The 27453-nt window shown below is 45.9% G+C and overlaps 7 protein-coding genes across 8 annotated transcripts; 6 read left to right on the top strand and 1 right to left on the bottom strand.

Annotated features, from left to right (window-relative positions):
• Positions 1-1680: 1680 nt before the first annotated feature.
• DFL_005120 (uncharacterized protein) lies at positions 1681-2136 on the top strand (the record flags this gene model as incomplete). The annotated part of the gene is made up of 1 exon (XM_067634333.1): positions 1681-2136. The coding sequence occupies one exon, from the start codon at positions 1681-1683 to the stop codon at positions 2134-2136; it is 456 nt and encodes a 151-aa protein (XP_067492411.1).
• A 5750-nt stretch (positions 2137-7886) lies between these two features.
• DFL_005119 (uncharacterized protein) lies at positions 7887-9618 on the top strand (the record flags this gene model as incomplete). The annotated part of the gene is made up of 4 exons (XM_067634331.1): positions 7887-8966; positions 9039-9191; positions 9250-9348; positions 9406-9618. The coding sequence occupies 4 exons, from the start codon at positions 7887-7889 to the stop codon at positions 9616-9618; spliced, it is 1545 nt and encodes a 514-aa protein (XP_067492410.1).
• A 1630-nt stretch (positions 9619-11248) lies between these two features.
• Positions 11249-14195, top strand: DFL_005118 (uncharacterized protein; the record flags this gene model as incomplete). The annotated part of the gene is made up of 7 exons (XM_067634330.1): positions 11249-11282; positions 11364-11416; positions 11486-11579; positions 11645-11943; positions 12012-12164; positions 12218-12832; positions 12894-14195. 7 exons carry the CDS (start codon positions 11249-11251, stop codon positions 14193-14195), a joined length of 2550 nt encoding a protein of 849 aa, XP_067492409.1.
• Positions 14196-14868: 673 nt separating this feature from the next.
• On the bottom strand, positions 14869-15251 carry DFL_005117 (uncharacterized protein; the record flags this gene model as incomplete). The annotated part of the gene is made up of 2 exons (XM_067634329.1): positions 14869-15067; positions 15151-15251. 2 exons carry the CDS (start codon positions 15249-15251, stop codon positions 14869-14871), a joined length of 300 nt encoding a protein of 99 aa, XP_067492408.1.
• Positions 15252-15939: 688 nt separating this feature from the next.
• DFL_005116 (uncharacterized protein) lies at positions 15940-17948 on the top strand (the record flags this gene model as incomplete). 2 transcript variants are annotated; one of them, XM_067634328.1, is made up of 3 exons in its annotated part: positions 15940-16309; positions 16398-16559; positions 16624-17948. In XM_067634328.1, 3 exons carry the CDS (start codon positions 15940-15942, stop codon positions 17946-17948), a joined length of 1857 nt encoding a protein of 618 aa, XP_067492407.1. The 2 variants fall into 2 exon arrangements, with proteins under 2 accessions (XP_067492407.1, XP_067492406.1); XM_067634327.1 differs by having other exon boundaries at positions 16265-16309; positions 16391-16559.
• A 4027-nt stretch (positions 17949-21975) lies between these two features.
• DFL_005115 (uncharacterized protein) lies at positions 21976-23046 on the top strand (the record flags this gene model as incomplete). Its single annotated transcript, XM_067634326.1, has 1 exon — positions 21976-23046. One exon carries the CDS (start codon positions 21976-21978, stop codon positions 23044-23046), a length of 1071 nt encoding a protein of 356 aa, XP_067492405.1.
• Positions 23047-25914: 2868 nt separating this feature from the next.
• DFL_005114 (uncharacterized protein) lies at positions 25915-27238 on the top strand (the record flags this gene model as incomplete). Its single annotated transcript, XM_067634325.1, has 2 exons — positions 25915-25960; positions 26208-27238. 2 exons carry the CDS (start codon positions 25915-25917, stop codon positions 27236-27238), a joined length of 1077 nt encoding a protein of 358 aa, XP_067492404.1.
• Positions 27239-27453: the final 215 nt, after the last annotated feature.

Below are 27453 nucleotides of genomic sequence, written 5' to 3'. Positions count from 1 at the left end.
GTCTCTCAACAGAAAATATTTCGAAAGGTTTCCCTTGCATCGATGGGAGAATTGGAAATCTGTATTGATAATAGACAGCTGACAAAAACAACCGATGCTCGCGTCGTAATTGCCCCAGACTCATTACGATTATGCGTTACCTTAGCATCATATGTATGTCGGCGTTGTACTAGAATCCGACTCCGAGCTCTACGTAGGACCCTGAACGGAAAAAAAGGAATGGATTGGCCCTTGGAAAATTCTAGTGAACATCTGCTGGAAAATGTTAATCAAAAGGGTGAGATCTGGACTGGACCACCACGTGCGAATGGTGTGAACTCGGTCGGATGGCATTTGCCTCCGAGGAAGTCGGTTGGATCATGACGCTGGGGCCAAACGTCAGCGGCCCCGTTCACTGATAAGCTTAAATGCACGAGGGACCAATGACGGGGTTCCGTCCCACCAGGGATGTCCTGATTTGCTGCTATTTCAGCCCACATCCTTGAAGCGACAGGACAGCAACAACTAGGGCGAACAGCAGGAAGAGAAGTGTGGAGCTCCAGGAGTTTGACCCGTGTTCTGGCAGGAAAGAATTGGGCAATTTTGGCTCAACACCATCAGGAAATGGCAGGACTATCACCACTTCCAAGGAGAATAAGGAGAACCGGCAGTGGGTTAGCGTCACACACTAACTGTTGCCTGCGTCCGATCGACCATCGTTCGCTTTCGCCAACCTCAGCAGAGGGTTAACTTGCATTTTTCTTAATTGGCACACCTTTTTTCTGGGCCAATAGACGGTCAGTTCGCTCTGTTGTGTCCCTTCCATTCGCCGGCTTCGATACATCGTCTTGGCTAATTCTCTTAGTTTTCCCATGCCCACCATCAGAGATCACCTCGCCGTTGTAACAAAGGAATAGTACATTTTACATGCATAGCCTCCTCCTCCTCGCCGTCAATGATCACAGTTGTTTGAAGCTGGCAAGTCCAAGAAGTTCAATGTTGTAGATTCACACAGCCAAGCGTTCCACTGCCGCCTGGAAATAGTACCAGTTGTTTGAATCTTAGACAGAAACAAACTCGAACGTCGACTAACTCCAGGCCGCTATTGCGAATTCCCTGGTTGCGACGGGGTTTTGAAATTCGAAAGGGGAATTAAGGTTATCCCCCGCCTTCGTCCGGTACAACGGGCACAACGTGACCTCATAGATGGTCTTGTCTTAGCGCATTGCATCAAGCCGGCCACCCTGGAATTTTCAAACGCTAAATGAAAGAAGGTTGCGGAACTCTTCGTGCCATTACGTGGGGGAAGTTTTCCTTTTTCTTGCACACAAAGGCAATGGCCATACGCCGAATTGGTGATCAGATGCTGCGGCCGCTACGCCACCACCATTACCTGGGGAAGAGCTTTTCGTCTTGGAGCTCTCCGCGAAAATTATAAGAACCTCCCCTCCTACCCTCCCATCTCTCATCTTTTTTCCAGTTTCATCAGTAGCCTCTCTACCAACAAGCCAAAACATCAATCACATCTACCGGCCCATACAGTCCTTTCAACGAAGATATCACAAAAAAAGTTTCATCTGTATAATTATAAGCATAGCTAGCTGTCGCAAGTCGAAGCCTTCCAACCATATAATAATCACTCCTCGATATTTCCTTTAATAAATACACTTTCAAACAAACAAACAAACTTCATCTTTCAAAATGCAATTCCAAACTCTCGTCCCAACTCAATCCGAGCCAATCCACACTCCTCACTCGGCCCTCTCTCACCACGCAACCATGGTCCGTCGGGAATCAACCTTCCTCGCCCTTACCGAGGAACCCACAGTTGCCCCATGGTTCTTGAGACAGCGACGACCATCCAACTTCCTCGTTTTGGCCCCAGTTACTTCTGAATCTTACCCATCTGCCCCAAGACCACAACGGGCAACCATCATGACCTACAGCAAGGACAACGAGGAAGCCATCGCCGCCTCTCCAGAGCTTGGCCCATCCGCTGATCTTGTTCCAGTTGAGCCAATGGCCCTCAAGACCCGACGAAGCACCAGCGTCAGCTCCACCACTAGCAGCGAAGGCCGCCGACTCAGGTTCCTCAAGCTTAACCCAGTCCATTGGGGTGGTGAGGAGGGTAGCGATGACTATGCCGTTGAGGAGTAAACTGCTTCGCATTCTTCTAGCAAAGTAGTTGTTTCTTATCGTCTTTTTAATATCATACTACCAACTGGCGTTTCCCGATCACCATTTCTCTTACTCTCATAATACCGCGGTCGCTTATTTATTCATGAACAAAAAAATTTCAAACTCTTCTTTCATTGTGGAGTTCACGAGGAGGCTACTCTTATTGTACTTGTACGGCTGTTTTGTCACTTTTGCATAGTCTTTTTACGTTATGGCGGACCATGATAGCGTTTTTGGTGGAGTTCTTTTTTCCAACTAGCTTGCTACTGATTTACAAATCTGATATCCTTGGAGGGACTGGGACTGTAAATGTTTTGATAGATACCGGCGAGGAAAAGCTGTTTTTTTTTTTCCCTTTTACCAGAAAATGGGATGACAAAAAAATATCACGTTCTCGGATAGTCTTTAGCTTAGTTTGAGAGACATCCAAATTGATATTTTTCACTCTTTTTAAAACCTTTCATACTTCGGAAGACTATTCCAGAGAATCCATAAAATCTTAATCCACTGGTGTCATGAATTCATGAATTCAAAGCAATCGTGATCTCTAATCGTGATGATAATGATTACTTCCTCTGAGCAAAAGCCCTTTAAATCTCTGCACTGTGCTTGTTTGCGTGAAAGGAGGATTTGTCTTCTGATAGCGCCATAGCCATACTCTTCGGGCAATCACGCTAGATGCCAGAGGTCCGGACCCTGTTATCGCCACGGAAATTTTCTACCATCTTGTACGGAACAAGGCCGAGAACGTGAACGATAACTGTTCAATTAAGGATAGTGAATGTCCCTTGAAAGCAAGTCGGAACTCGTTTTCGCGGGATTCAATATTTTTTTCTCTCCCACGGGGATTGAATCTCGGAATATCATGTCAAAAGCTTCCTTTGTTATTGTTCTATTTTGATTGATATCTCGACCTTGAAGTGGGAGACGGATCTAGATATTTTTTCCCATCGAGCACCCCTGAGACTATCTGGCATCTGCCCAACACAGTTGCGCTCACGAAATTCCCACAAATTGTTTTTCCATTTAAATTCGCTTCCCCTATGAATTCGAAAGTTTTTCCCCTCGGCGATTGCGGGCAAAAATATCTTTAGGAACAAGTACCTTTTTTTTTTTTTTTTTGAGGGAGCACCCGCCCTATATGTGACTTAAAGTGTATGAATATGATGGTGTCAAGAAGATCATGTTGAATTCATCAACACATCGCATGAATACGAAAGTTTTCCCGACATATGTACACCCCATCACCCTGTTTTAAAGATTTGATATCTCTCTGTATACCCCCCCATATTTGCACCAATATATCGATCGCATATTCTTCAGCTGATAAACGTCATGCAAGTAATGCATCAGTTCAAGGCTGTATTTGCATCTAGATTGATATCAAACCTATTCTATTGGTCCTGCACTCTCTCCAACATAATCGAAGCGAACCAATCTTGACACTTTATTATTAGGCCCGTCAGTGCACACGCAATGTTACAATAAGCTTAACCTGGAGAAAAAATTGCAATCACTTTTTTCTGTCAATCATTCGTAACGTGGAATTCGCTCGCTGTTCATCCGGAAATCCTATCATGGGGGGAAGAGAGGGAAAAGAGCCAAGTCTTAGCTAAGAATTTGACAGCATTGCTCTGCATGACTTGAAGATGCAAGCAAAGCCTCCCTAGAAATCACTTTCATATTTGTGTATATAGTATCAAACTCTCAAAGAATGATTTACCTAAGCCAAGGTTCATGGTCATAGTGAGAATCCCAGAACATTTCGGCAAAAAATGGATATCCAAGATCAAAAACCCCAGAAAAACCCGATTAAACTTTTGAGTTTTTTGGATGGGCGGTTCGGATCTGCAAGATACTTAGATTTCGTTTTTCCCCGCAGCGATATGGCGCTTTTAGGGAAAAGCTGGCCGGGGAAGGGTCGAAGAGGGTTCGATAGACATCTATCTTTACCCACCTTTTGCTTGGGAGTGACGAGGATACGTAAGTTTTTTTTTTTTTTTGGGAATTGTATTCCGTCTCTTTTGTCTCCTACGGAATAAGGAAAGCCTTCTTTTTTCCAGCCTTTCTTAGTTTGTGCCTACCGATGTTGCAATTGCAGGTAGATACGGAGCAGTTTTATAGTAGCATGTACATGGCACACCTACAAACATAATCCTTCAGCCTGTGGGCGTATTATCTACTAATAGGGGGAAGTGGCTATTTGATCGCAGCAAAAAATATATCCGAGGATGCCATTTTGGTTTCCCTTTCCTTCGCCCTCGGAATCCAAGGGAAATGGGAGTACATGATTGGTACATTTTGACTACTTGGATCGTCCCGCTGGGCGGCTAGCAGTGTGGCGGGTGGGAAAGAACGTGCTTTCCAATTTTGGGGTTTGGGTGGGGTTTCTTTCGGCGAAGGCAGTACGGCAGTCAAGCCCGTTGGACAAGGGGCTTTGGGAGATGTATGTTGTGGCTTGCTGGAGTCTTGGGTCGCTCAACCCTCTTTGGATAAAGGTGGAGAGGTCTGACAGGGGTTTTGCGAACCATACGCAGTAGCGTGAAATCTGGTCGATGGGTTTTTTGGAACTGCGGAGAGGTGTGGCAGCCAAAAATGCGGTTGTGGTGAGGCTGTCGACATTCTTCATATCGGTTGAGATAAGCTCTGGGATTTCGAGAAGATGGACGGCGAGCTTTGTGGTTTGTATGCATTATGACAGCGCCAGTTGAAGAAGTAAAAATACTGAGAAGGGAAAATCACTTTTACGGGAAAATATTAAGATAGATTTGGGTTCTGGACCTGTTCGATTGCGACACCAGGGGTGCTGAATTCGAAAGATTGTTTATAGCAACGAGGTCGCTAAAGGGGAATGCACTTGCGGAAACCGATATGCATCTGGCATGGCCTTCAGATACTATTAGTTAGTATACCGCTGTTTTTTTCTGAGGGCGACGGGTCGCTATAATCTATAATTGAGTAGTTATAAGGGCCACTCGGATAGATCGATTTTAAATGTTTCTCTGAAATTTGGATAATCGATATTTGTTTCATCAATTCAGTACTTTGGGGTACAATATCGGTACATAAAACATAACAGCCACTAGCTAGTAGCTTTCTTCCGTTCCATGTCAAACCTCAGGCGACCGACCCGAGCGGACTGGCTTTGAAAGACAGGACATCAGTAATCTTGAGAGGAAAAGATCCCGTGCGTTTGGTTCAAAACCGTGGCTGCAAGTCTGAACAATTTTTTTTCTTCCTTCGACTTCCTGGCCGCAGATGCAAAGTAGCGGGTAACTTTCCTGGAGCCAATTTAAGGATCGTATGTAACCCATGCCGTGCAGTCCCACAGACCACGGGTCCCCCTCTACCCAACCTTATTTCGCTTGGGTTCACCTGTCCAAGCATTCAATTTCTCTTGACTTGCTTCCACGTCTTTTTTTTTTTTTTTCCTCAGATCGAATTTCCTAGGGAATCTGTCGCATTGAATTTGGGGTAATTCTGGATAATTAGCCGCTAGGGGTAACTTTGGAGGATTGCGCACATCGATATCTATCGAGTCAGAAACCTTTTCCCACAATCGAGGAACGAAATCAAAGACATCGAAGTCGAAAGGCGAGGCGATCCGATAGAGCCTCGCGGGATACCGTTTGTGTCGAGTCGGACGGATTGCATATTATCTTTGCGCTACTGCGAGAGAAGGACCAATACTAGTGCCTCAGCGGCCTGCACTGCAACCTGTCGCTTTGTCATTTCTCATCACTGTCGCCGTACAGTAGCCCGACAGTCTGGTAAGATAGCAGATTCTTCTTCTTCTTCTTCTTCTTTCTTTTTTTTTTTTTTTTTTTTTCTGTTTCCCCTGCTCCCCTCGAATGCATCATCAACATCGTTGTCGCCATTACCATCGATATCGATCAATATCTCCTCACCATCGTTTGCCTTGAGATGCCTCGGCGCGATTAGCTGGCACCATCGCTAGGTTAGCATTGATTGATCGAATTCGAATATCCTTCGACAAACAGCGGACTGAGGTCTGCCCTGGTACATTACCTTTGAGAGAATCCGGGGTGTCCAGCCAACCAGCCAGAAGGAAAGTCCTGAAGGCAAATAAGCGACACGCCTAGGCCACCCTTAATTTCCTCCCTCTTACTGACCCTCAGAAAACTGTCTCCTTGAACAGGTCTGGCTCACAACAATCTCATTATTGTCTTTGATTGATTGATTGATTGATTGTGCAGAGTGCCTCTCGTTTTTCCTCATTTCCCGCCTCTTTCGCTCCCAGTTCTGGTCCGGTCTGGTTTGGCGGGTTGATCTGTCAACGTGCATCCTCATCGTCTGTTCTCATCCCCCGTCCTCATCCCCCCATTCATTCTTCCCTTCCACTCTCTTCCTCTGACATCTCCACCATCTCCCGTTGCTTCTTGGGTTTTCGCGGTCGGCTTCACCTTAATTTTCCCCGCCGCCGGTAAAAAGTATCTTTTGCATTCGTGTATCTTTTATTCGTTTTCAAGGAGTAGTGCCTAGGGTCGAAGTTGATCACAGGCTATTGTCCGTCTTTTAATTTACATTACTTTACTTACTAACTATCATCCGTCGTTGACTCTCTTTCTTCAGCCCGTTCTTTAAACTTACACACTCTTTTATCATTTATCATCTTTTTCTATTTTCTTTTTATTTTATTTCGTATTCTACTTTGTCGTTTCGTTTCGATTTTATTTTATTTTATTTTATTTTATTTTCTTCAATTTGTGTGTTCTCATACTTACTTGCATTTCCACCTACGCTTTTGGTTCCAACACTCAGCTTTTGGCATATTTCCGCAACGCCCACGGCGGTCCGATACTTCCATCTTTCCATCAACCTCTTCATCATCATCAACCTAGCCTCTTCCATCTCCATCTCCATCTCCATCTCCCACTTCTTTCATCTATTACCTCATCGACTACTTCATCGCGACATCATCGCCATCTCCCGACATCGGAAATAACCATCTTTTGGCTCCAGAAACCGGGTGGATATCTTATCGAGCCTGGGAAAAACATAGACTGTACGTTCGTTGCCTCGCCTTCTCTTCCTCTGTAGAGGGAATTATTTTTCAATTCCGCCCACACTTTACCAGAACCGGACGAAACGTTTTGTGCAACCGCATCGCGGACCACGCTTTGTTCTCTTAAACCTATCTTCTCCGATCTGCAATTCGAACCTCAACGTGTTTGCAGCGAGGCAGTAGATGGTTTCGCATGGTCGGTCGTTTGGCTCGTGTTTGACACTGTTCAATTTCGGCAGCGTTGATCTCTGATTGCCCGTGAGTTTAAACTTCAGAGAATATTATAACTAACAGCCAACAATCGTGATGACTCCCTTATAGATCTTTCTCCTTTTCTTTTTTCTAAATCGCACAGGTTTCGAGGAATTCTCTAGGCACGAATTGGAGATATTCAGACGCGACTTGCAGGGCCTGTGACTTGAACCACATCGTTCGCAACGATCTCCCCGGCCATCTCATCCTTATTCATCCCCTAGTCGGACGGGGCTGCGGAGGTGCGTACAATTTTACCCATCCCGTTTCCGGGTGCGCTTTGACGGCCTGTCAGAGGCATTTTCATTAATTGCGACGAATCGCTAATGGTTATATTCCAGAATCCCCTTAATACGGGAATCCTCGCTCCTTAAAGGGCACATATTGCACGTGGTATTTGCAGGAACTTGAAAACCCCATTCATTCCCTGCACCAGTAAAAAGTCGCGAAGATGTCACAAGCTCAGCCCACAGATTCGGGTATGCCTCTCGCCGATTCCTCGTCTTCAAAACCCCAGGATTCTTTACTTTCTCCTTCTCGTCCAAATTCAAAGAATCAACACTCATCTCTGACGTCTACAGCTACGACTGCCAATAATGCTAGTCTGGTAGAAGAGAACGAGGCCGCAAAGGGTTCTAAGCGAAGAAGAAGGGGTGACGGAGCGAGCATAAGGTCCAACCAGAAGCCGAAACAGAGCGGTGCTTCGAAATTCTTCAGTTCTTTGCTAGGATGCTGCCGGGCGCCGGATTCATATGCAGGAGGTGTCGACGAGAACGCGCGAAAGGCGGAAAGACCACGCACCGAACCGCGAGACAAGGCGAGAGTCCCAGCCGAGGCTACCGCTGGAAAGTCGAAGGAACAAGAACGAGTCGGAACTCCACCACCACCAAAGGAGGAAGAAGAGACAAAACTCAACGAAAAAGTCCCTATTCCTGCCGAAGAGACTCCATCTGCGCCAGAGACTTTACCGACAAAGGAGGCTGAAGAACCACCACTGGCTAAGTCCTCCACCGAATCTACCAATGGCGAAGCCAAATTTCCCCGAGCCCCGGAAATGCCGACAACCCCACCTCCTCCAGCACCTGAAGCGCCTGAAAACAATCTCCTCCCACCAGCGATTATCCAAGAACAACAGACCCAGGGAACATCGACAACCACTGCTGAGCCAGAATACCCCAGTGGTCCTTCTGTTACACATACTCCGCCTACTCCGCATCCGGATGAGGGTAAATCTGATGAAACTAGCTTGGCGCCAGTGACTACCTCGATACCGAGCGATGACAAGCGAAAGTCGACCTCGACCGTCCGACCTACAACACCAATTGAGACAGACGACTCAGATACCGACTCACTGAACCAGGAAACTGGAGCCGCGGATGTGGGCATGGTACCAGTCCCTGTTCCTGCTGAAATGTTGTCGAGCGAGGATCAAAAATCCAAGTGGTTGCTTCCACCAATTGCTCCGGAACATACTGGCAAGAAGTGTCTCGTACTAGATTTGGACGAAACTTTGGTTCACAGCAGCTTTAGGGTACGTTGAAATAGACCAGAAATTCGTTCTATAGTCATATGTCCATGTGATACTAATTGAAATGTCTTGTAGCAACTGCTTCAACAACCGGACTTCACTATACCCGTCGAAATTGAAGGATCTTATCACAACATCTATGTCATAAAACGGCCCGGTGTGGATCAATTCATGAAGCGGGTTGGAGAACTCTACGAAGTTGTTGTCTTTACCGCGTCCGTTTCTAAGGTAAGACCTGAGAATATCTATAAGTATCCAACTTTTCATGCTAACTCATTTAATCCAGTATGGCGACCCGCTTCTTGACCAGCTTGACATTCATTCCGTCGTCCATCATCGTCTCTTCCGAGATAGTTGCTACAACCATCAAGGCAACTATGTCAAGGTGTGTAATCCCAGGACCATTATAACCCACCCAGAACTCTTGGCTGATGAAACATAGGATCTCTCTCAACTCGGACGTGACTTGAAGGACACTATCATTATCGACAATTCTCCCACCTCCTACATCTTCCATCCACAGCATGCCCTCCCCGTAAGCAGCTGGTTCTCTGACGCCCATGATAATGAACTGCTAGACCTCATCCCTGTTCTCGAGGACCTAGCAACAACCCAAGTTCGAGATGTTAGTCTCGTCCTGGATGTCTCTCTATAATCTTCTGCATATTTCGGCTGCAGTCCGATATATACACCATCCGGACGATCATGATCTAAACCTTCTTGCTTTGCACATTCCGTGTTTCATCAGCATCAGCCATCTTCGACTTTTGTACAGATACTTCTTAACGCCCTTCACATGCAACGTCTAGTCATCTGAAATCTCCCGGGCATCCCACGGTTTTCGTCCCCGAATATTGCAACGGATTGTATTTATGGAACATCGTTTCTTACTACACCGGAACCGGCGTCTCATAGATTAATGATTGTTTCCATAGAGCAAGAAACTCGCGTGGCCTTCGACTACCTTCCCCTTTCCTGCTTTTGTTTTATTATGGATCTTTTGTAACACTTTTATTTCCTTTGTTCCCAACAGCTTCGGCGTCGCTATAGCGTCTTCCATCTCGCCGCCTGGTGCCAGGCAAATCCGCTTTCCAAAGCGTTTCTATCATTTTATTTCCTTTGTTTCAAAACCTTAACATCCAACCTCAACTGTACACTTGGCTGCAAATAGGCGGTTTCGTGCAATACTTGTAGCCTGCCCTCCCTAGCGATATTCCACCCTGAGCGCCGTCGCCTTTTTCGGTCGTCTTTTGGATTTACGCTGCCTCTAGCTCCAGTAGTTTCAAAACTTTCCCTCCTCAAGTCGGTTTGGCTTTCTCTTGCTTCATTTCCCTTTTCGTTTTCCTTCCCACCTTTTCTTCTTTTTTTATACAAATATCGACGTGCGTGGTGTATCATTATCATCACCTTACCCATATTGTCGGCACGTTCCTATTACCTTTCGGATCTATCCATAACACCCCTCCACATTAGGACCCAAAATCATTCTAATTCCGGATCGTTTTTTCCATTTCGTAACCCTTTCTCGTTACCTTTCATTTTATCTCGTTCTTCTGCTTAGTACTAGTTTTAAACGCTTACTTCCCTTTCGTAGTTTGTATTGTCTAGTTTATTTCACTTGTAGCATGGAAACCAGTCTGCTGTTTTCCCCTTGTCCCGTACCGCACCGCACCCAAATTCACACCTTCCAGAAAGTCATATATGTCTTCCTTTTGCCTTTTTATTCCCTAATTGTAGGATATCATCTAGCATAAACAGCCTACACCAAGTAGTAGTTTTTAAGTAGTTAAATAAACACCAGAGAATGAACAACTTTTAAACATCAACCAACTAATTGCAAGAGCAGCGCGGGCATTCCATATCCAGATGTTGTGTTATGACTACAGATTCCGGTGCTGTAGTTACGTTGGATGTTTTGGTCATCTCAAAATGTGTTGCGCGGTAGTCAGAATGGACGTCATTCAATTTGGTCTTACCCACCTCTTTGTAGCTACTGTGTCGTCTTCCCTCATCCCGCAGAGGCCGGCCAGCGGCATTACTAACACCAACTACCATCACTACTTCGCTCTTGGCCCAGCCACTCCAGAATTCGGATCGCGTACCTCAGAACTCCATTCGACATTTACCTCGCTCCCATCCATAGACTTCCTGTCCATTCATGTTCAATCAAAGACGGTAACCTATCGGCGAGAGGCTCGTTATAACACACAGCCGGCCTGGTTTGTTTCGAGGGATATAAAAGCACCGTTCGGCCAGCACGAAACGACGTTTACCACAATAAAAATATGGCGAGAAAACGGCCACATGGGGTTTATTTCTGTAGGAGTTCACTTCCTGAAATGGGGGGTTCGTCTTGTTTAGGGAATTTGTGTAGCTAATCTCCATGCTTTCCACGAGTAGTCTTGTTTCTCTCCACATTATCGATTGCCGCTCACGCGATAGAACACGTACCGGTATAGACATACCCACGAGCCATTAGCAAGATTTTGGAATTGTATATAGTATTAATAGATAATAATCAGGAACATCGTGACATTCAAAAACCACTCGGTGTCCCGGACCGCGATTTACCAACCGACGGTTTCGATAATCAGGAACAACATGAGGAAACCGACTGTATGTCTATTCCAACATCTTTTTTACAATATGAGATGTGAACTGATATATTGTCTTATATATAGCCCAACAATACGTCAATGAGGCTCTCGAGCTCTTAAATACCATCCGCCCATCCCCATCCCACTCGAGACGCAGGGATTCGACGACGTATTGGATCCATCAAGGCCTCTACTGGCTCCAGAGGACCCTGGATTTCTTGTTCATCGCCAATGTCCCTACACAGGAAGAGCCGTTAAACGGGGAGAGTAGGAGTGCCCCGGCACAGATGAGCAAAGTACTTAGCGATGCGGTACATTTACTTATGAGGGCTTTGTCGATGAAAAACCCGGATGCAATGTACTTGCTAGCGGAAATGAACTTCGTAGGTGACTTGTTGGGGAAGAAGGACACCGATTCATCTGGAGAATATAGGAGTTAACAGATATTTAGTATGGGAACTGGTCGCACCCAAGGAATACCGCAACGGCATTTGGCTTCTACAAAGAACTGGCATCACTTACAGGAAACAGCACAGCTCAAAATATGCTTGGCTTTATGTATGCGACTGGCTATGGCGGTATCATACAAAAGGATCAAGCTAAGGTAAAACAAATAATTATGAATAATGAGATGACATTGTGCTGAAAGGTTTATAGGCATTGGTGTATCACACGTTCGCCGCACTTGGAGGGGATACTCGATCAGAAATGACATTAGCCTACCGTTATCATGCTGGTATTGGCGTACCTAGGAATTGCGAGGAGGCCGCGTTCTTCTATAAACGAGTCGCCGACAAAGCGATGGCTTACTACCATTCTGGACCTCCAGGTGGCCACTATCTTCCACGCAACAACCATAAAATCGTCGACGAGATCGGTGGTACCTACGGTGCCGGTGCAAGCGTTGGGCACACCGGTCGACTATCAAAGAGAAACGACCATAACTCACTTTCCCTGATTGACGACATCATCGAGTACCTCTTGCTGCTGAGCAACAAAGGAGATCTAGCTGCAACGCAGCAGCTTGCCAAATTGTATTACGAGGGGCCTAGAGGGCTAGCTCGTGATCTCAGAAAGGCTCGGGACTTGTACTTTCAGCTGGCAAAGAAGATGTGGACCAAGGATGGGAAGGAGGTCAAGGATCCACCGGATACCGTAATCGAAGTTGCTGCAAAGGCAGCGGGATACCTTGGGAGGATGTACCTGAGGGGTGAAGCCGTTCCACAGGATTTTGCCCTCGCAAGAAGGTGGTTTGCGAGGGGCTTGAAATATGTTTGTGATGAATCTATTTCCAGCACTAGAGGTCTTAGATACTAACTTCCCTATGATCTAGTCTGATATCCTCTCGCAACATGGAATGGCTTATCTCTATGAGCATGGCCTTGCAGGCTTGGAGAAAAATGCGGAGAAAGCAACCAAACTCTACAAGTCAGCTGCCGAGGACGATCACGGTGCAGCTCAAGTTGCTATTGGTAAAATCTTCTACGGGAGAGGCGAGTACGCTATCGCGAACAAGTGGTTCGAGCTAGCTACACGCCACGGCGAAGTTGAAGCATATTACTACTTAGCGGAGATCAATAACCAGGGGAACGGACGGGAAAGGAGCTGTGGTATGGCTACGCTATATTTCAAGCATGTTGCCGAGAAGGTGGAGGCCCTACAGGCGCCACTTGAATGGTCCCACCGGATGTATAAGAATGGCAACACGGATGCAGCTATTCTCGGATTTATGATGGCAGCAGAGCAAGGCTATGAGAGTGGCCAAGCGAATACTGCTTATCTGCTTGACGAATTGAAGAGTCGATTTCCGCTGGATTGGTGGCGTGTTAGGCGCAATGATGCCTTGGATCAAGAGTTGGCCTTGATGTATTGGACGAGGTCTGCTAAACAGCAGAATATCGACAGCTACGTCAAAATGGGCGACTATTACCTTGCAGGAATTGGAACGGAAGCAGACGCCGAGAAGGCTGCGGCCTGTTATACCGCCGCATCCGAATTCACGCAGAGTGCACAAGCATTATGGAATCTTGGATGGATGTACGAGAACGGAATCGGGGTCGGACAAGACTACCACCTTGCAAAACGCTACTACGACCAAGCGTTAGAGACCAACGCTGAAGCATATTTGCCGGTTACGCTGAGTTTGATGAAGTTGAGGGCGAGGAGTTTTTGGAATACTGTCAGCGGCGGGTCAATTAATGCTATTGGGTCGGATCCGGAGCCGGAGAAGAAGGTGACCGTGAGGGAGTGGCTGAGGCGGTGGTTTTCCGACGAAAAACCTCAGTATACGCATAATAAGCCTGGGGAGTTCGCAGATCAGGAGGGAGATGCCGCACATGGTGGTCAGGATGGCGACAAAGCCCACCAGGGAGATCCAGGACACGAGTTTTACGGAGATGATGACGACGAATTCATAGAGAATCTGGTAATTCTGGGGGTCATGTTTGCAGTTGTGGGTTTGGTAATATATAGGAACTGGAGAGCACAACAACAAGGAGGCCAGCAGCAGCAAAGAAGAGGGCCTGGACAGGCGCCAGTCCAAGGACCTGGGAACGGACACGCCCCACCTGGGCCTCCACCGGGATTTGATCCAAGGAATAATGCTTGGCATGTCCCACCGCCTGCCGGGCAATAAAATTTCTTTGTTCTGCTGCTTGTTGCTTTTCTTTTGTTAATTTCGATTCTTTAGTACCATATATGGCGCGGAGCTTTTAGTGGAACATATTGGGAATGATTGGTAGAACATGTGGTTAGGATGTGATCTACTCTACCGTGTATAAAACTTAACCTTTCTGTTTTAGCCTGTTATCATAGCAGCCAGCGTCTGTTTAAAAGGAATATGTATCTCTTTCATGCATCAATTGCACCCAATATCCGATTTCGAGGCTTCTAGAGCTCAGATTACCAAGCGTTCTTATATGTCTGTGCCAGGGCACGTTAATGTGCCAATCCAGATTGAATATTGCGTATTGTACATCTGCGCAAGCCAAAAACCTTAACACCACTTCAACAGCCCTGATATGCAAAAAAAATAGTCTTTTTGTGTATGTACAACTGCTATTCGTTTAGGCTGGGTATAGAACCCAGCCGTTTCCAATGCAGGCTTCGCGAGCCCAGAGTTGAGATCGTATATGTCGTGCTATGTCGCGCCTACCCTCCAATTCTAGAATCTGTCGGTATCCCAGCATGAAAAAAGTCGACGACTTTGTATAGTATGATATAAAATTTTCGTTTTCGAATCCCTCCATCGAATGGATAGGACGGCAGGCCGAGGGTACACAGTAATGGTAGATTCCAATAGTGGTCCTTTACATTCCGAACATGCCACCGGCACCAGGAGCACCACCTTGCCGCGATGCAGCTTGACTTTGCATTTGCTCGCTGACCTTAACGTTGACCTCAAAGAATTTGGCGACACATCGGTCGAGGCAGACGGATTCGCCTTTGTTCAGGTCGCTTTCGCGGTAGTCCTTTGGAACGCACTTTTTGAAGCAGGAGTTTGTGAGACTAAATTCCGGAATATAGGATGTTAGTTCTATATGTTTTCACATCATCGGAGAATAGGATAGAAGGAGTTGAAGCTTTCATACCGATTGAACATATCAGTAACCATCTCAAGTTCTGCTTCAGCGGCTGCGATCTTTTGGGCAGATGTGGGGCCTTGGACCCCGCCGAAACCGAACATGGACATCGTGAAGAGTTTGAAGGGATGGTAAACGGAAAGGTTCGAAGGGTAGTCGGTTTGGGAAGAGGTTGATCGGGGTCTCGACGGTGTCCTAGGCTGCAGCTGTTAATGTTGGGTCGTGCGAGGTTTTTGTCGATTTCCAAGACTTCGAGGTTTCGTTTAAGGCGCTTGCCAATTCAACACGATGGGACGTCACCCGCTTAAATTTTTTTCCCTCTTTCTTTATCGATACGAACTGTTGGAAAAAAATATAAGCGAGCTTAAAATCGTTCGCGACTTTAAATTCACTTCCAACAGAAACATCGCCACGCTCCATTACAGTAGTAGACGGAGAAGCCTTAGTTGGCGGTTGAGGATCATAGGTATGTGGATTATATCATTGCTCGTGTCTTTTATAGATTGGGTTTGTAATTGTTACGGTAGTTTCCCCTTATGATGAGTATCAAATATCAAGAACCGTTGCGAATGACCTGGAGGTTATTCTCCCGGCGTGACTTGAACAAGCTTCGCATGCTTTTCTCTCTGATTTTATTTTTATTTATTTAATACATTTTATTTCATTTTAATTAGATCACTTCTTCGGTTCGAGATGTTCATTCGACTGACAGGCATTAAACGGAGAAGTAGTAGGGTCAGACGCACGTGGTGGACTGGCACCCCCGCGGCGTATTCACTCACTTACATAGCCAAAATAATGTCACTGCCGGCTAGGTATATAGCCACCACAGGCAAACGGGTCTATTGTCGCTCTTTTAGTCGACCTATTATTGTAAGATCGAGGGTTCTGCCCATACATCTTCAACGTCGTCTGTTGAGCCAGACGCCACCGCAGGATGGAAGTCACATCCCACCGCCTGCTAGTCCCCTAGCGGCTCAAATACGGGAGAGCAATATAGTCGAAGACCGGTGGGAGGAAGTTGCGACCGGTAGCGATGTTGATTATTACCCAAGGATTAAACCGGATGTTGAACGTCGCGTTAGTATAAGAGAGTTCCGTGAGAGGTACTCTTATCTAGAGAATGAGGCGATTGAAGAGGATGAGGGGCATCTGGTCACTGTTTATGGTCTGCTTCCTGGGTTGTCTTCGACATTTCTGTCGGGTCGAGAGAAAGGGGCCATGATGTTAACTGTTGGTGTTTGGGTAGGGTAAAGGAAGGATTAAAACAATACGCAAGTCTTCGTCTAAACTAAGGTTCCTTGATATTGTTGCGGATGGCTTCAAGGTTCAGGTTATGAGCAGCTTTGGCAAGTCAGGGGCTGAGCGTGCGGATTTTGATAGTGCACATTCGAAGCTAAAGAAAGGAGATATCATAGGTAGGACTATCCTTGTTTGGCCATGCTAACGAAAAGGGATACTAACGTGACTTCCCACCCCTAGCTATTACTGGTTTGCCTGGGAGGACAAAGGCAGGCGAGATATCCATCTATGCGACTGAATTACCCAAACCCTTGTCGCCTTGTCTCCATGTGCCCCCCCTGGAACTCGAGGATGTGGAGAAGAGGTTCCAATCTCGCCACGTGGATCTTATGGTCAACCCTCTTCCCGTGCATGTTCTCAAAGCACGGTCCTTTATCATCAACTGGATGCGAAATTTTTTCCTCCAGAGAGAATTTGTTGAAGTTTCTACGCCTATTCTCGCCGAACTCTCTGGTGGTGCGGCCGCAAAGCCTTTTGAGACTGCTTCGAAAGTCTTCGGGTCAGATAAAAAGATGCAACTCAGGATCGCACCGGAATTATGGCTCAAACGACTAGTTGTTGGAGGTCTTCATCGAGTCTTTGAGATCGGTCCGAACTTTAGGAATGAGAACGCTGATGCGACACATAATCCTGAATTTTATTCGTGCGAGTTCTACGAGGCGTTTACCGACATTGAAGGGCTGAAGCGGACGACTACGGAGATATTGGTAAACCTGTTTGCCGACTTTGAAAAGGCCAGGCCGCAGCGGTTTCCCAACATTGAAGCTTTCAGTAGCAGAGAACGGACTATTGAAGTCAAAGCACCTTTCCGTGAAATCGATTTTATCAGTGGGATAGAGGAGGTGGCAGGCTGTAAGCTCCCGATTCTGGATGAACCAGGTGCAGCACAGCGGTTACTAGAAATTATTGATGAAAACGAGCTTGGTAGACCGGTGAATTGTACTTTGCCGGGTATACTAGATTATCTCGCATCAGAGTATCTCGAACCGGAGTGTATACAACCCACATTTGTGACGGATATCCCCGCTTGTCTATCCCCACTCTCTAAGACCAGCAGACGAGAAAGTGACGGACAACTTGTCGCACACCGTGCAGAGTTGTACGTAGGAGGGAAGGAGCTAGCGAACCTGTACGAGGAAGAGAACTCGCCATTCGAACAACGGAGGAAATTTCTCGAGCAGCAAAAATTCAGAGTCGTTGCTGCCTTGGAAGCAGGTGAGGACTTGCCAATTGAGATCCTGGAGGAGGCGGAGCAGGTCTTACCGGAGATGCCTGTTGATGAAAGCTACATTGGGGCTCTGGAGTGGGGGTTGCCGCCAACTGGAGGCTGGGGGATGGGTCTAGATCGACTTGTGATGTTGCTATGCAATGTTCAGAGGATCGGGGATGTTATGGCGTTTGGGGGACTGAGAGGCACCGTGCTGGCGGGTAGAGGTCTGAACAAACGTGTGGAAGATGAGGGGGAGGCGGCAGTGGCGAACAAAGCGCAAAATAACCTAAAATAGTCTGAACAAGAATAGAACCTCTTCTTGTCGATTGGTGGCCCGTGAATTGTGAAAACCGAATTCCGACAACTAGGAAATACCGGCTGCAAGCAAGGTCGGGTGGTTGTGGCGCGAATCGAAAGCTAGAGCGATGTTTCGGAATATGGATAGATTGATATTTATCCGCTCCTCTCGAAACAATTGGGCAAACAGATCCCCAAATATGGCATCTCGTTCCGTGGCCCTGGGCCGATAAATGACTTTCGGGGTAGAGCGTATGTACATATTTTCGGATATGTCACATTTTCTCTCTCTCTCTGTGTGTGCCGCTGTGATATCTTATTGGAATGCAGATGGTGATTGATGTTACACAAGGATTAAGTGCTCGCTTTTATCGGTGGGGACGTCGGCGACGCTCTGCTTACGAACTCTTTTTTTACAAGGAACATCTCTGTTTAAAAAAAACATCATGTGGAGTTCGTGAGGCCAATGCGCTATGCCTGGTGCCCGAATTCGGACTTATGTTTCACTACTCTGTATGAAGCATATGCTTATTTAATTTGATCTCGCTTCAGATCTGTAAATGTTCGGTCAATCAGCTTGCAATTGATAGAAATCTTGATTCTAGATCCTAAACTTAAGCTATGCATGATCAGATGATACCACGCAGGTACTGAAGCATAACAGAAAGGCTACGGAATTAATTTCAATTGACCACGAGACCAATTGCATTACAGATAACGACTAACTACTGCTACTATACGTAGTATACTTGAACTTTCGTTAAGCCTGCGCGCATCCATCAGGTGTTATTGTAAATCATGAAACAGCAGGGGCTCTGTATCAGACGCGGTACCATTCGGAATTTCAAACAGAACCTCGCCAGAAAGCCTTGCGGTATGTAAGGGGCGAAATCTTCGAATTAGTTATAATATTGACGAATTGTTATTGACATAAAGTATGCAAGCTCGAAAAAGTCCGATCTACCGATATCGTATGATGGGGTTAATTTGCCTACTTGCCCCAGGCCTGGGTACCTACATATCTGAGCTTGCAAATGCGGCGCGGAGGCGACACATTAACTTACCCGCGATAATACTTTGTTTAAAGAAGATATTTTCAGCTCCGAGCTCCACGAGTATCAAACTGTTGTGCAGGACCCTAGTACTTTCGGGCCCGGACCAGGGTTTGGGGGTCTTGGCCGTTTGCCTGGTGTTCGAATTCAGTGTGGGAGATTTCTCTTATGCTCACGAGTGGAGTTTTGCCGTTGTTTTTGTGTGAGTTCTTTGCAGCCTGCTGGTCGCCTCGATGTTCAGCTGGCTGTGGGTAGTCGCTGGTCGCCTGTTTAACTGTTTATGAGGTTGGAATCAGGGCTATGGCGCTCGGTATTGTGTGTATGGAGTCCGGCAATTGCAAGTGCCACGGGGGAAATATCAAATGTTCAACGGGTCAACCAGCTGCTAGTCACCCGGTTTGCATCGCAGATGCGAAGGGTTTCATATTTAGACGAGGGATGGCTGTTGCGGCCTAGGAGGCTGCTAAGCAACGGCGCGGTAAATTCGGCCTTTTTGACAGGGACGGCGGGCCAAGGCAACGGATGAGGACGTTTGAGGGAAAGAACCAAGATCAATCATCTTTCTCGACCGTTGAAACGAAATTTACCTTTTTACCGAGTCCCTCGTCAACTACAGCTTGTGGGGCTAGTTTACCACGAGAAGGATGGAACGAAATAGATATCATATGTATGCTTTTTCCGACTCACCTGAGAACCTTTGTCTCGAGATGAACATTTCCTTTCGTCTATGCATACTGTATGTGCAAGTCGAGTTCAGTGCGCCCAGGGTGGCTACATACACCGCTAAAGTTGGAGATGCGTCACTGACATTTCTGCAGCCGAAAGATCCGGACGTGTAGCTCTATAATGTAAAAATCCCAAAGAGAAGGAACCAGTGGTTGTGCATATTCCCTTTTTGTAAGCCGCCTGAGGGTGTGAGACGACTGACAGCATGGGACCCTGTTGGCGCTGCAGCAGCCGAGTCCTATTTTCTTTCCTGCGGCGTGATTACATGTACAGAGCACAAGGTTGGTTGATGTCGAACTCAAAGATGCCGAAAGTGGAAAGGATTGGAAAATCTTCCTTGTTCTTTTCTGGAAAATTACCTGAAGTAGTCAAGCCCATAATGATATTTTCACGCTAGGCAAGGGTCCAGCGACCTGTAAATGGCGTTCTTTTTTTGCACTCAGCCTCAAGTGCTCTATCTTGGGAATAGTTGGTCTCAAGTGTTAGCCTTTGGCGTGGGTTAGCCAAAGAGCCGCGAATGGAGGCTGTCTCATGCACGTCCACACACAAAAAGGGTATCTGTGCTTTGGTTGATGAGTCCCTCAGCCAAGGTAATACTGGTGTGGTATCCCCGCGATGCCCGCTGCATATGTCTAGTAACTTCAAAGTACGGGTATTTTTGTTTGGATCTGAAATTTGACAGGCACGATGATCGTCAACATGGAGCAGCAAACTCGGGCATGCTTTCGTTTCAATACCTGATAATACCTGTGAGTGAGCTCAAAAAGGTCTCAGGGGTATCAAGACCCGCTGTGAAACCATAGCCTTCTGCTATCTCCCATGTCGTGTGTGCGCGGGGCGGCATCACCAAGCGGTATGTACAAATCGTACAGACTACAAGAGAAGTCGATGGAATTCAATGATCGAATTCGATTCGCCCCAGAACTAAATCAATCGGTGGGAAGATCAATTATATTGGGTTCACTGCAGCACACCTGCATGCATATGGACGCATGCTGCTAGCTGTATTCTGTCGACCTACATGAGTAAGTGGGTTTGGGTGCACCGAATGTCGGAATGTTTTCGCTGCACTTTTTCTGTGCGACTCTGCGATATTCAAGGTGATGGCGACGTAATCCGCCCCAAGCAAGCGGGTAAGTATAGTAAGCAAAAGCAACTTTACATGGAACACAGCGGGTGGGTACGGACAAAGAAACGAACTAGCTCCCTCTAACGAGATGGTTTCCCACAATGTGGACATCCTAAGGCCTTGCTTAAGGCGCATTTAGAGCCTTTTCTACTCGGGCAGATATAGTACTTACATACGTAGTTGTACTTGCATCCACCGGCTAGCCTGCACCCTGTGCCAGCGTCAATAACCCTTGTTCAACAAAAAAAATAAATAAAAAATATAATAAAATAAAATTAAAATAAGAAAAAAACGAAACCGGAAAGACCTGGTCGGGTTGAATTTGCTTGCATTACCAACTTGCATTGCATCGCAAGCCAAGATGCGTAAGCGAAATGTATGTATTATACTCACCAACTTCCGTTGGATAATAAAGTACCTACATGTATCCGTATATGTCCTAGGGAGGGGAGGGGAAGGGTGGGGGAAGGGTATACACAGTAGGCATCTACTTGCCTCGTTTCTCCCATGGGACAGGCTTGCGGGCGTCTGTGTTTCTCTTGGCTCAACACTACCACATTAACACAATTTATTACCACACACTGAAGACCAGGCCACACCACCCACCCAAAAAGAAACACCATGCATCCTTCCTCGCCTGCATGCTGCTGGCAGATCCAGCAGACATATAAGTCGTTCCCTCCCGTTCTTTTTGAATATAAATATCTCCTCACTCAATATCAAGTTGAATATTTACTTAACTACCTTATAAGTACCGGCCGATCTCATTGTCACCTCAGCATTATCATTTTTCATACCACAAGGACCTACAGACAATATCAATACTTATCCAACCTTTACTGCCTCTCAGAGACGTAAGCTAGGCATCTACTACACATATACTTCGTTATATATATCTCTTTCATACCTACAGCGTTTCCAAATCTTCAAACGAGGCGTCTAGCTTGCGGCTTCTCCCTATCAATTACTGGACTCGCCTTTTCTTTCTTTCGTTCTGGCACATCCTTCCCTCGAAATTTCTTTGGACAGATTTTATGCATATACTCAAGGCCCCTCTGCCTCTCATCGTACTATCCAGCTTTTCAAAACCATCTGCAATATCATTCCTAAAGCCCACAATGCCAAGTGTCACTCTACCTATCCCAACTCCGGAGCCACGCAAGTTCTCTATCTGGAAGATGTCTTTTGATCGTGACTGGGCCCTCTATCCGGACTCCCCAACTCTCTCTCATAACTTTGGTGATGTCGATTTGGATGGCATTACCACGCGAGGAGTCTCCAAAGCCGCATCATTCAAGGAACAGGAGTACAACCCATCCATGCTTATGTACCACCCTTACGACAAGACCGAAGCACAACATTACCCATCACCCTTTGAACGGGAGAAATGGTTTGATGACCTTGGTAGCCTTCCATCCCAGGCCCGTTCTCCATCTATTACATCGGCAAACACCATGGATACCACAGAAGTAGCAGTATCAGCTTCAAGAAGAGGAAGCGTTCAGCAATTCACTCCCTCCGGGAGCGGATCATCTTTCTCCAACTTCTCTCCTATTCCTCGCCGAAGCAGCTGTGCAGACTCTTCTTCCTCTAGGATCTCTCGTCGTCAAGATTTCGCAGCCTACCCAGCCAACAGGCGGCTCTCTGCTTTGCTATCTTCTTTCTCTTTTTGCCGGTCTCAAGATTCTTTCTCTCATCCTAGTAGATTTTCTCAGGACATCAGCCCCTTATCCCGTCGTACCTCCAGGGCTAGCCTCTCATTCACACCAACAAGCACAAGTACAACTACATCTTCTTCTCGTTCTGTCTCTAGCCTTCGTCCAAATGCTCCACGCCGCCGGCGTAGCAGCAGCAGCAAGCGTAACACCGCTTTACTCCTTTCCCACATGGGCACTGGTCTTACATCTTACAGAATGGATACTTGCTCTTCAGAACTCCAAAAGGTCGTTTCTGGAATCCCAATTTCGGCTTTCATTCATCCCAAGATGCATATCCCTGAAAATTTGGAGTATGGACCTGTGGAAGAAGACGGAGTCTACAGCGATGCTTATCCCTTGAGGCATACAAGACAATGGTCCTTCGAGGAGGTCAGGTCGGCTGATGGACAAGGTGACTTGATCATGGATGGTGTTGAATGGGACTCAGTTCTTGGGGTGGAAGATGCTACTTCATTCTTTGGGGCAGAATAGGGGTCCTACGTCTTCCGTTTACGTTCTTAGTCTTTTTGTTTAACATATCCTCCTTCCTCTTCCTCTTCTGCCACCTTTCTCTATCTCTCCCATCTTCTTTTAACACTTTGCTTTAAATTTTTGGGTTTAATGTCCCATGACTTTAGCCGCAGGACCTTCGCACGTTTCTATTTTGTTTGGGAGTTTATCTATAGCCATGGCGAATCTTTAACTGGCACTTGTTTTAGTATTTTCCCTTTTTTTCTTTTCATGTCTATACTTTACTCTGATATCCCCTTTTGCTTTCATTTAACGTTTTGGCTTGCTTTTCATACCATCGACGGGTTTCTTTTACAGGCTTTTCTCTTTTACTATTTTGTCGCTGGAGTACTTTGATTTCATTTACATTGCATTTGGACTGCAACTCCGAGAATGGATATATGGATATGAACATAGATTAGCGTACACATGTACATGCACTTGTGATGTTGGCCAGCCTTTCCGGCCATGATAACAGATGGAATTAGTATATCAATCATTTTCTTCAAAAAAAGGGTTTCTAAGTTCGAAGTATTTGTATACACCAAGAATAAATATCGCAAACCTATTTTTATTTTATTTTATTTTATTTTATTTTATTTTATTTTATTTTATTTTTTGCCAGCTAGCTGGCTTGCATGTACAGGATCCAAAACTGCAAGTGGCGATTGTAAATGTAACCCTCCAATAAAGACCTATCTCCACGCACGAGGATAGCGGAAACCAAGAACCTAGGAATGAAGAATGCAAAATGTACAGCTAACAAGAAGAGCAGGTTATCGCTGCCGCGTGAGACTTTTTTGTTACGAAAATAATACAGATATTGATTCTCATCTTCTGGATCTCGTGGGGCATACCGGCATTAGCAAGATATAGATACGTTAGAACAAAACCGGGATGTGAGAATAATTCAAGAAAACCCGGTCCAATCGTCATTGTTCCAAGAATTACATGATACAGCGCTATCTCAACTTGTTTTGGGGAGGGCGTGGTTACCTTTCCGGTTGTGTACAAAGAGAGAGGCTGGGTGATTATGATCGGCGTCAAAGCACATACCCTAGGTTATTTTTGAGCAGGTGAGTTAAGTTCATGAGGCCGGAGCTCGATTTATTGACTAGGATCATGGAATTCGGTATAGAGGTACATGTACTCGTTTATTACCTGTCTTAATAATCGTATTTCTATTATGTCTATATCTTTCATTGAAATCCAGGTTAAGTAATTGTAACCTTGTTGAATGCTAATCCTGGAGGGTACATTGGTATACAAGAATATCTTTGTACTCTCCTCATCGCTTGGTAATTGTTATCTACCGAGTACGTCATGCGATTATTCATTTTGTGATTCCTAAGTTTGTAAGAGGCAAACAATAATTATAGAACCTAAGTGTAGAGTTACATGTCCGAAGGACGTAAAGGTACTAACTGGTATAGTACCTGGCACTGGCTATATGAATTGCACATGAATAAGAAGGAGGAAGGGAGAGGGTTAAGGTGTTCCCAGAAACATGACCGCCTTCTTCGAATGATTGACCACCAAGTGCTCTTTATGTGCATTCAAAAGAAAAGAAAAAGTGGGTAAATTTAATTAAGCGGGTCGTTGCTTTTGGAACACCTTCGCGTAAGCAAAGAAATAGAGAGGTGAGAGAATGTGCATATGCCGTGAACGTGGTGTCCAATTGAAGACGCACAGCAGATTCCGATCCTTGCACATCCACGTGGCATTTGTAGGGAGTGGAGAAGATACCCTTGACCCCCCTTCATGCATTCAGCCAATACAATATCGCGAAAAGGCGGCGGGGTAGGTAGTGGGTACTAAGCCGATGAGGCCGTTTTGATCTGGAACTTCCAAAGGCGATCTAAGCCGATGACCCTTTGGCTTACCAAGAGAAAAAAATAAAAAAGGAATGGGAGAATACAAACTGCGCAACTACTGCACTGTGGATTGGCTAAAATCCGTCTGTGCATGGTTCATACACTGCATAATAATCTGCATGATATAGAAAACGACTGGATCTGAGTGGACGATATCATGGGATCCTCCGCAAAGAAAAAACAATAAAATATAAAAGCCTTTCTGTCGCGATCGATTAAGGCAATGTTCTCCCGTTCGTCATCGTTTAAGCAACCTATTTCAGACATTTCATGTTATAAAAGTATGTTTTTTGTACTTAAAGAATTTGCACTCTGGCACCGCCACCCCATGGGCCCCATGCCTTAGAAATTCTCAAGCCTTGGAATGTTAACCGATCTTGTCACTGCATCGATTGCAGAGTATCCTCCACGCACACGCACGAGATATTGTATTTTGCTTTTTCCTTATCCCTGTCACTGGCCAATAGAAAGGCTTGAAAGAGACCGTTGTGTTGCGGTGCTCAGCCAGTAACCCAGCTGATCCCTGTCCAAAAATCCTTCTGCCGCTCTTCCAGAAGCTCCATTTTCAATCCCTGCAACCCTGGCTTTTTTTTTTTTCCTCTCTTCTTCCTTGCTTCTTTCCCTACCACTGGACTAGTAAATACATACATGTACACATAGCTGCAGTGACCAGAGAGGGAGTAAAAGGCCTTGCTAATTAATACCGGAACCATGATATCGATCGTATAACCTTCCTTTTTTCTTTTCCTTTCCTTTCTTTTTTTTTTTTTTGAATTCTCTTGTTCTTGCTTCTTTGTCCCACTAAACGCCCAAGCTCGAGGACTGGCTGTGCTTTAACTAGACTTTGTGGCACTGGATAATCGGAACTTGGGAGAGTTTTTATTCCCTGCTAACTCCCTTGCTTATTGCAATTGCTCATTACCGTTCTTTGTCTCTCACCTGACGAAGTGGCATTACATTGGCTGTTGGATTCAACATGACCCGCGAGGAATCGGAAGAAGCGCCTGATGAGATTCTAGATGGTAATGAAATATACTCCTACCCCCTATATCCCTGTTCCATGGCATGCTCTTTTGTTTCTCTATTCTAGTTTTATAACATTTGCTTCTTCTTGTGCTTCTTCTATGAGATATCCGACTATCATTGCTGAATCGAAGAATGGACCCCCCGCGCTCTCACATACCCCCTTCCGTAGTCATATCGCTATGCTTTGGTAAATGAAAAATACGTAGACTAACATTATCCGGGGGTTTTTTTTCCCTTTTCCAGTTATCGACTTCCCCCACCCGTGCACACGTCCTAGTCTTAATACACTCCTAACAATCCTCGACCTACTCGCCATTCGTCCCCCGTCATGGGATGGGCCCCCTAGTAGCAGTGATAGCGGTACTCCAGCTGCAGCAACTTTATCCCAAAAGGAAGTTCAAATCATAGGGAACCCAACCCCCTGGCTCACATCTCTCGTCTCCTCCCCTCTAAAATGGCTCCCAACAGATGAATCCCGCGAAATAATCTGGGAAACAGCAAGTATCCGACTATCAGAACGTTGTGGGCGTACGGCAATGCCATCTCTTGACCGAAGTTTTAGAATATCAAATGAATTGGAGATTAAAATTCATGAACCGACTTTGGATGGTGATAATTTGGGACTGAAGACTTGGGGTGCTGCTTATGCTCTGGGTAAAAGAATTGGTGGGGATGAGGGGATGAGGAGGGGTATTCGTATGGCTCTTTCTGGATCCGATTCTTTGGATAATATGGTGCTGGAACTTGGGGCGGGGACTGGGCTTGCTGGACTTGCTTTGGCCGGAACTGTTAATTCCATCCTCGACCGAGATAATGGTACCAATGAAGCCGCCGGTATCCATGTTCACCTGACAGATCTCCCGGAGATCGTTACAAACCTCCAACAAAACGTGGATCTAAACAATAGCTCCATCCCACCTTCCACAAAAGTAACAACAGGAATCCTAGACTGGCGGTTCCAACCAACCGCGGAAGCTGAACAAGAACACCGATACCCCCTAATTATCGCTGCAGATTCACTATACTCATCCGAACACCCAACTCTGTTGTCAACCGTAGTCGAGGGTTGGTTGGAACGATCTGAATCCGCAAGATTCATCGTGGAACTTCCGCTACGCAAGCTATTCGGTGGAGAAGTAAATGATTTTAGGAACTTAATGGTGACGAAGGGCTTTGTGGTTCTAGAGGAAGGGGAGGAGAATGCTAGGGATGATTGGGGAGAAAGTGGTGAGAGTATGACCTGCTGGTGGGCCATCTATGGCTGGCAGGGTTGATATTGTGGAGTTATGCACAATCGACGGGTGTTATTTCGCCTTGCTCTGTTTAGGTCTATAGATTTAGGGGGCTGGATGTGCTAGGAGTTGTGTCGTTGTTGAAGGGGTTGATTGTTGGATTTTGATTATGATCTATATAGATAGTAGTACTACCGATAGAGATAAATACCGAGATAGATACACGACGAAATGAATTACATCGACTATTTCCTTGT

The sequence above is a fragment of the Arthrobotrys flagrans genome, assembly GCF_004000055.1.
Source record: "Arthrobotrys flagrans strain CBS H-5679 chromosome Unknown unitig_0, whole genome shotgun sequence".
In the NCBI taxonomy this organism is placed as follows: Eukaryota; Fungi; Ascomycota; class Orbiliomycetes; order Orbiliales; family Orbiliaceae; genus Arthrobotrys; species Arthrobotrys flagrans.
The sequence above is the reverse complement of the archived record's forward strand: the minus strand, read 5'-3'. Positions and strand labels throughout refer to the sequence as shown.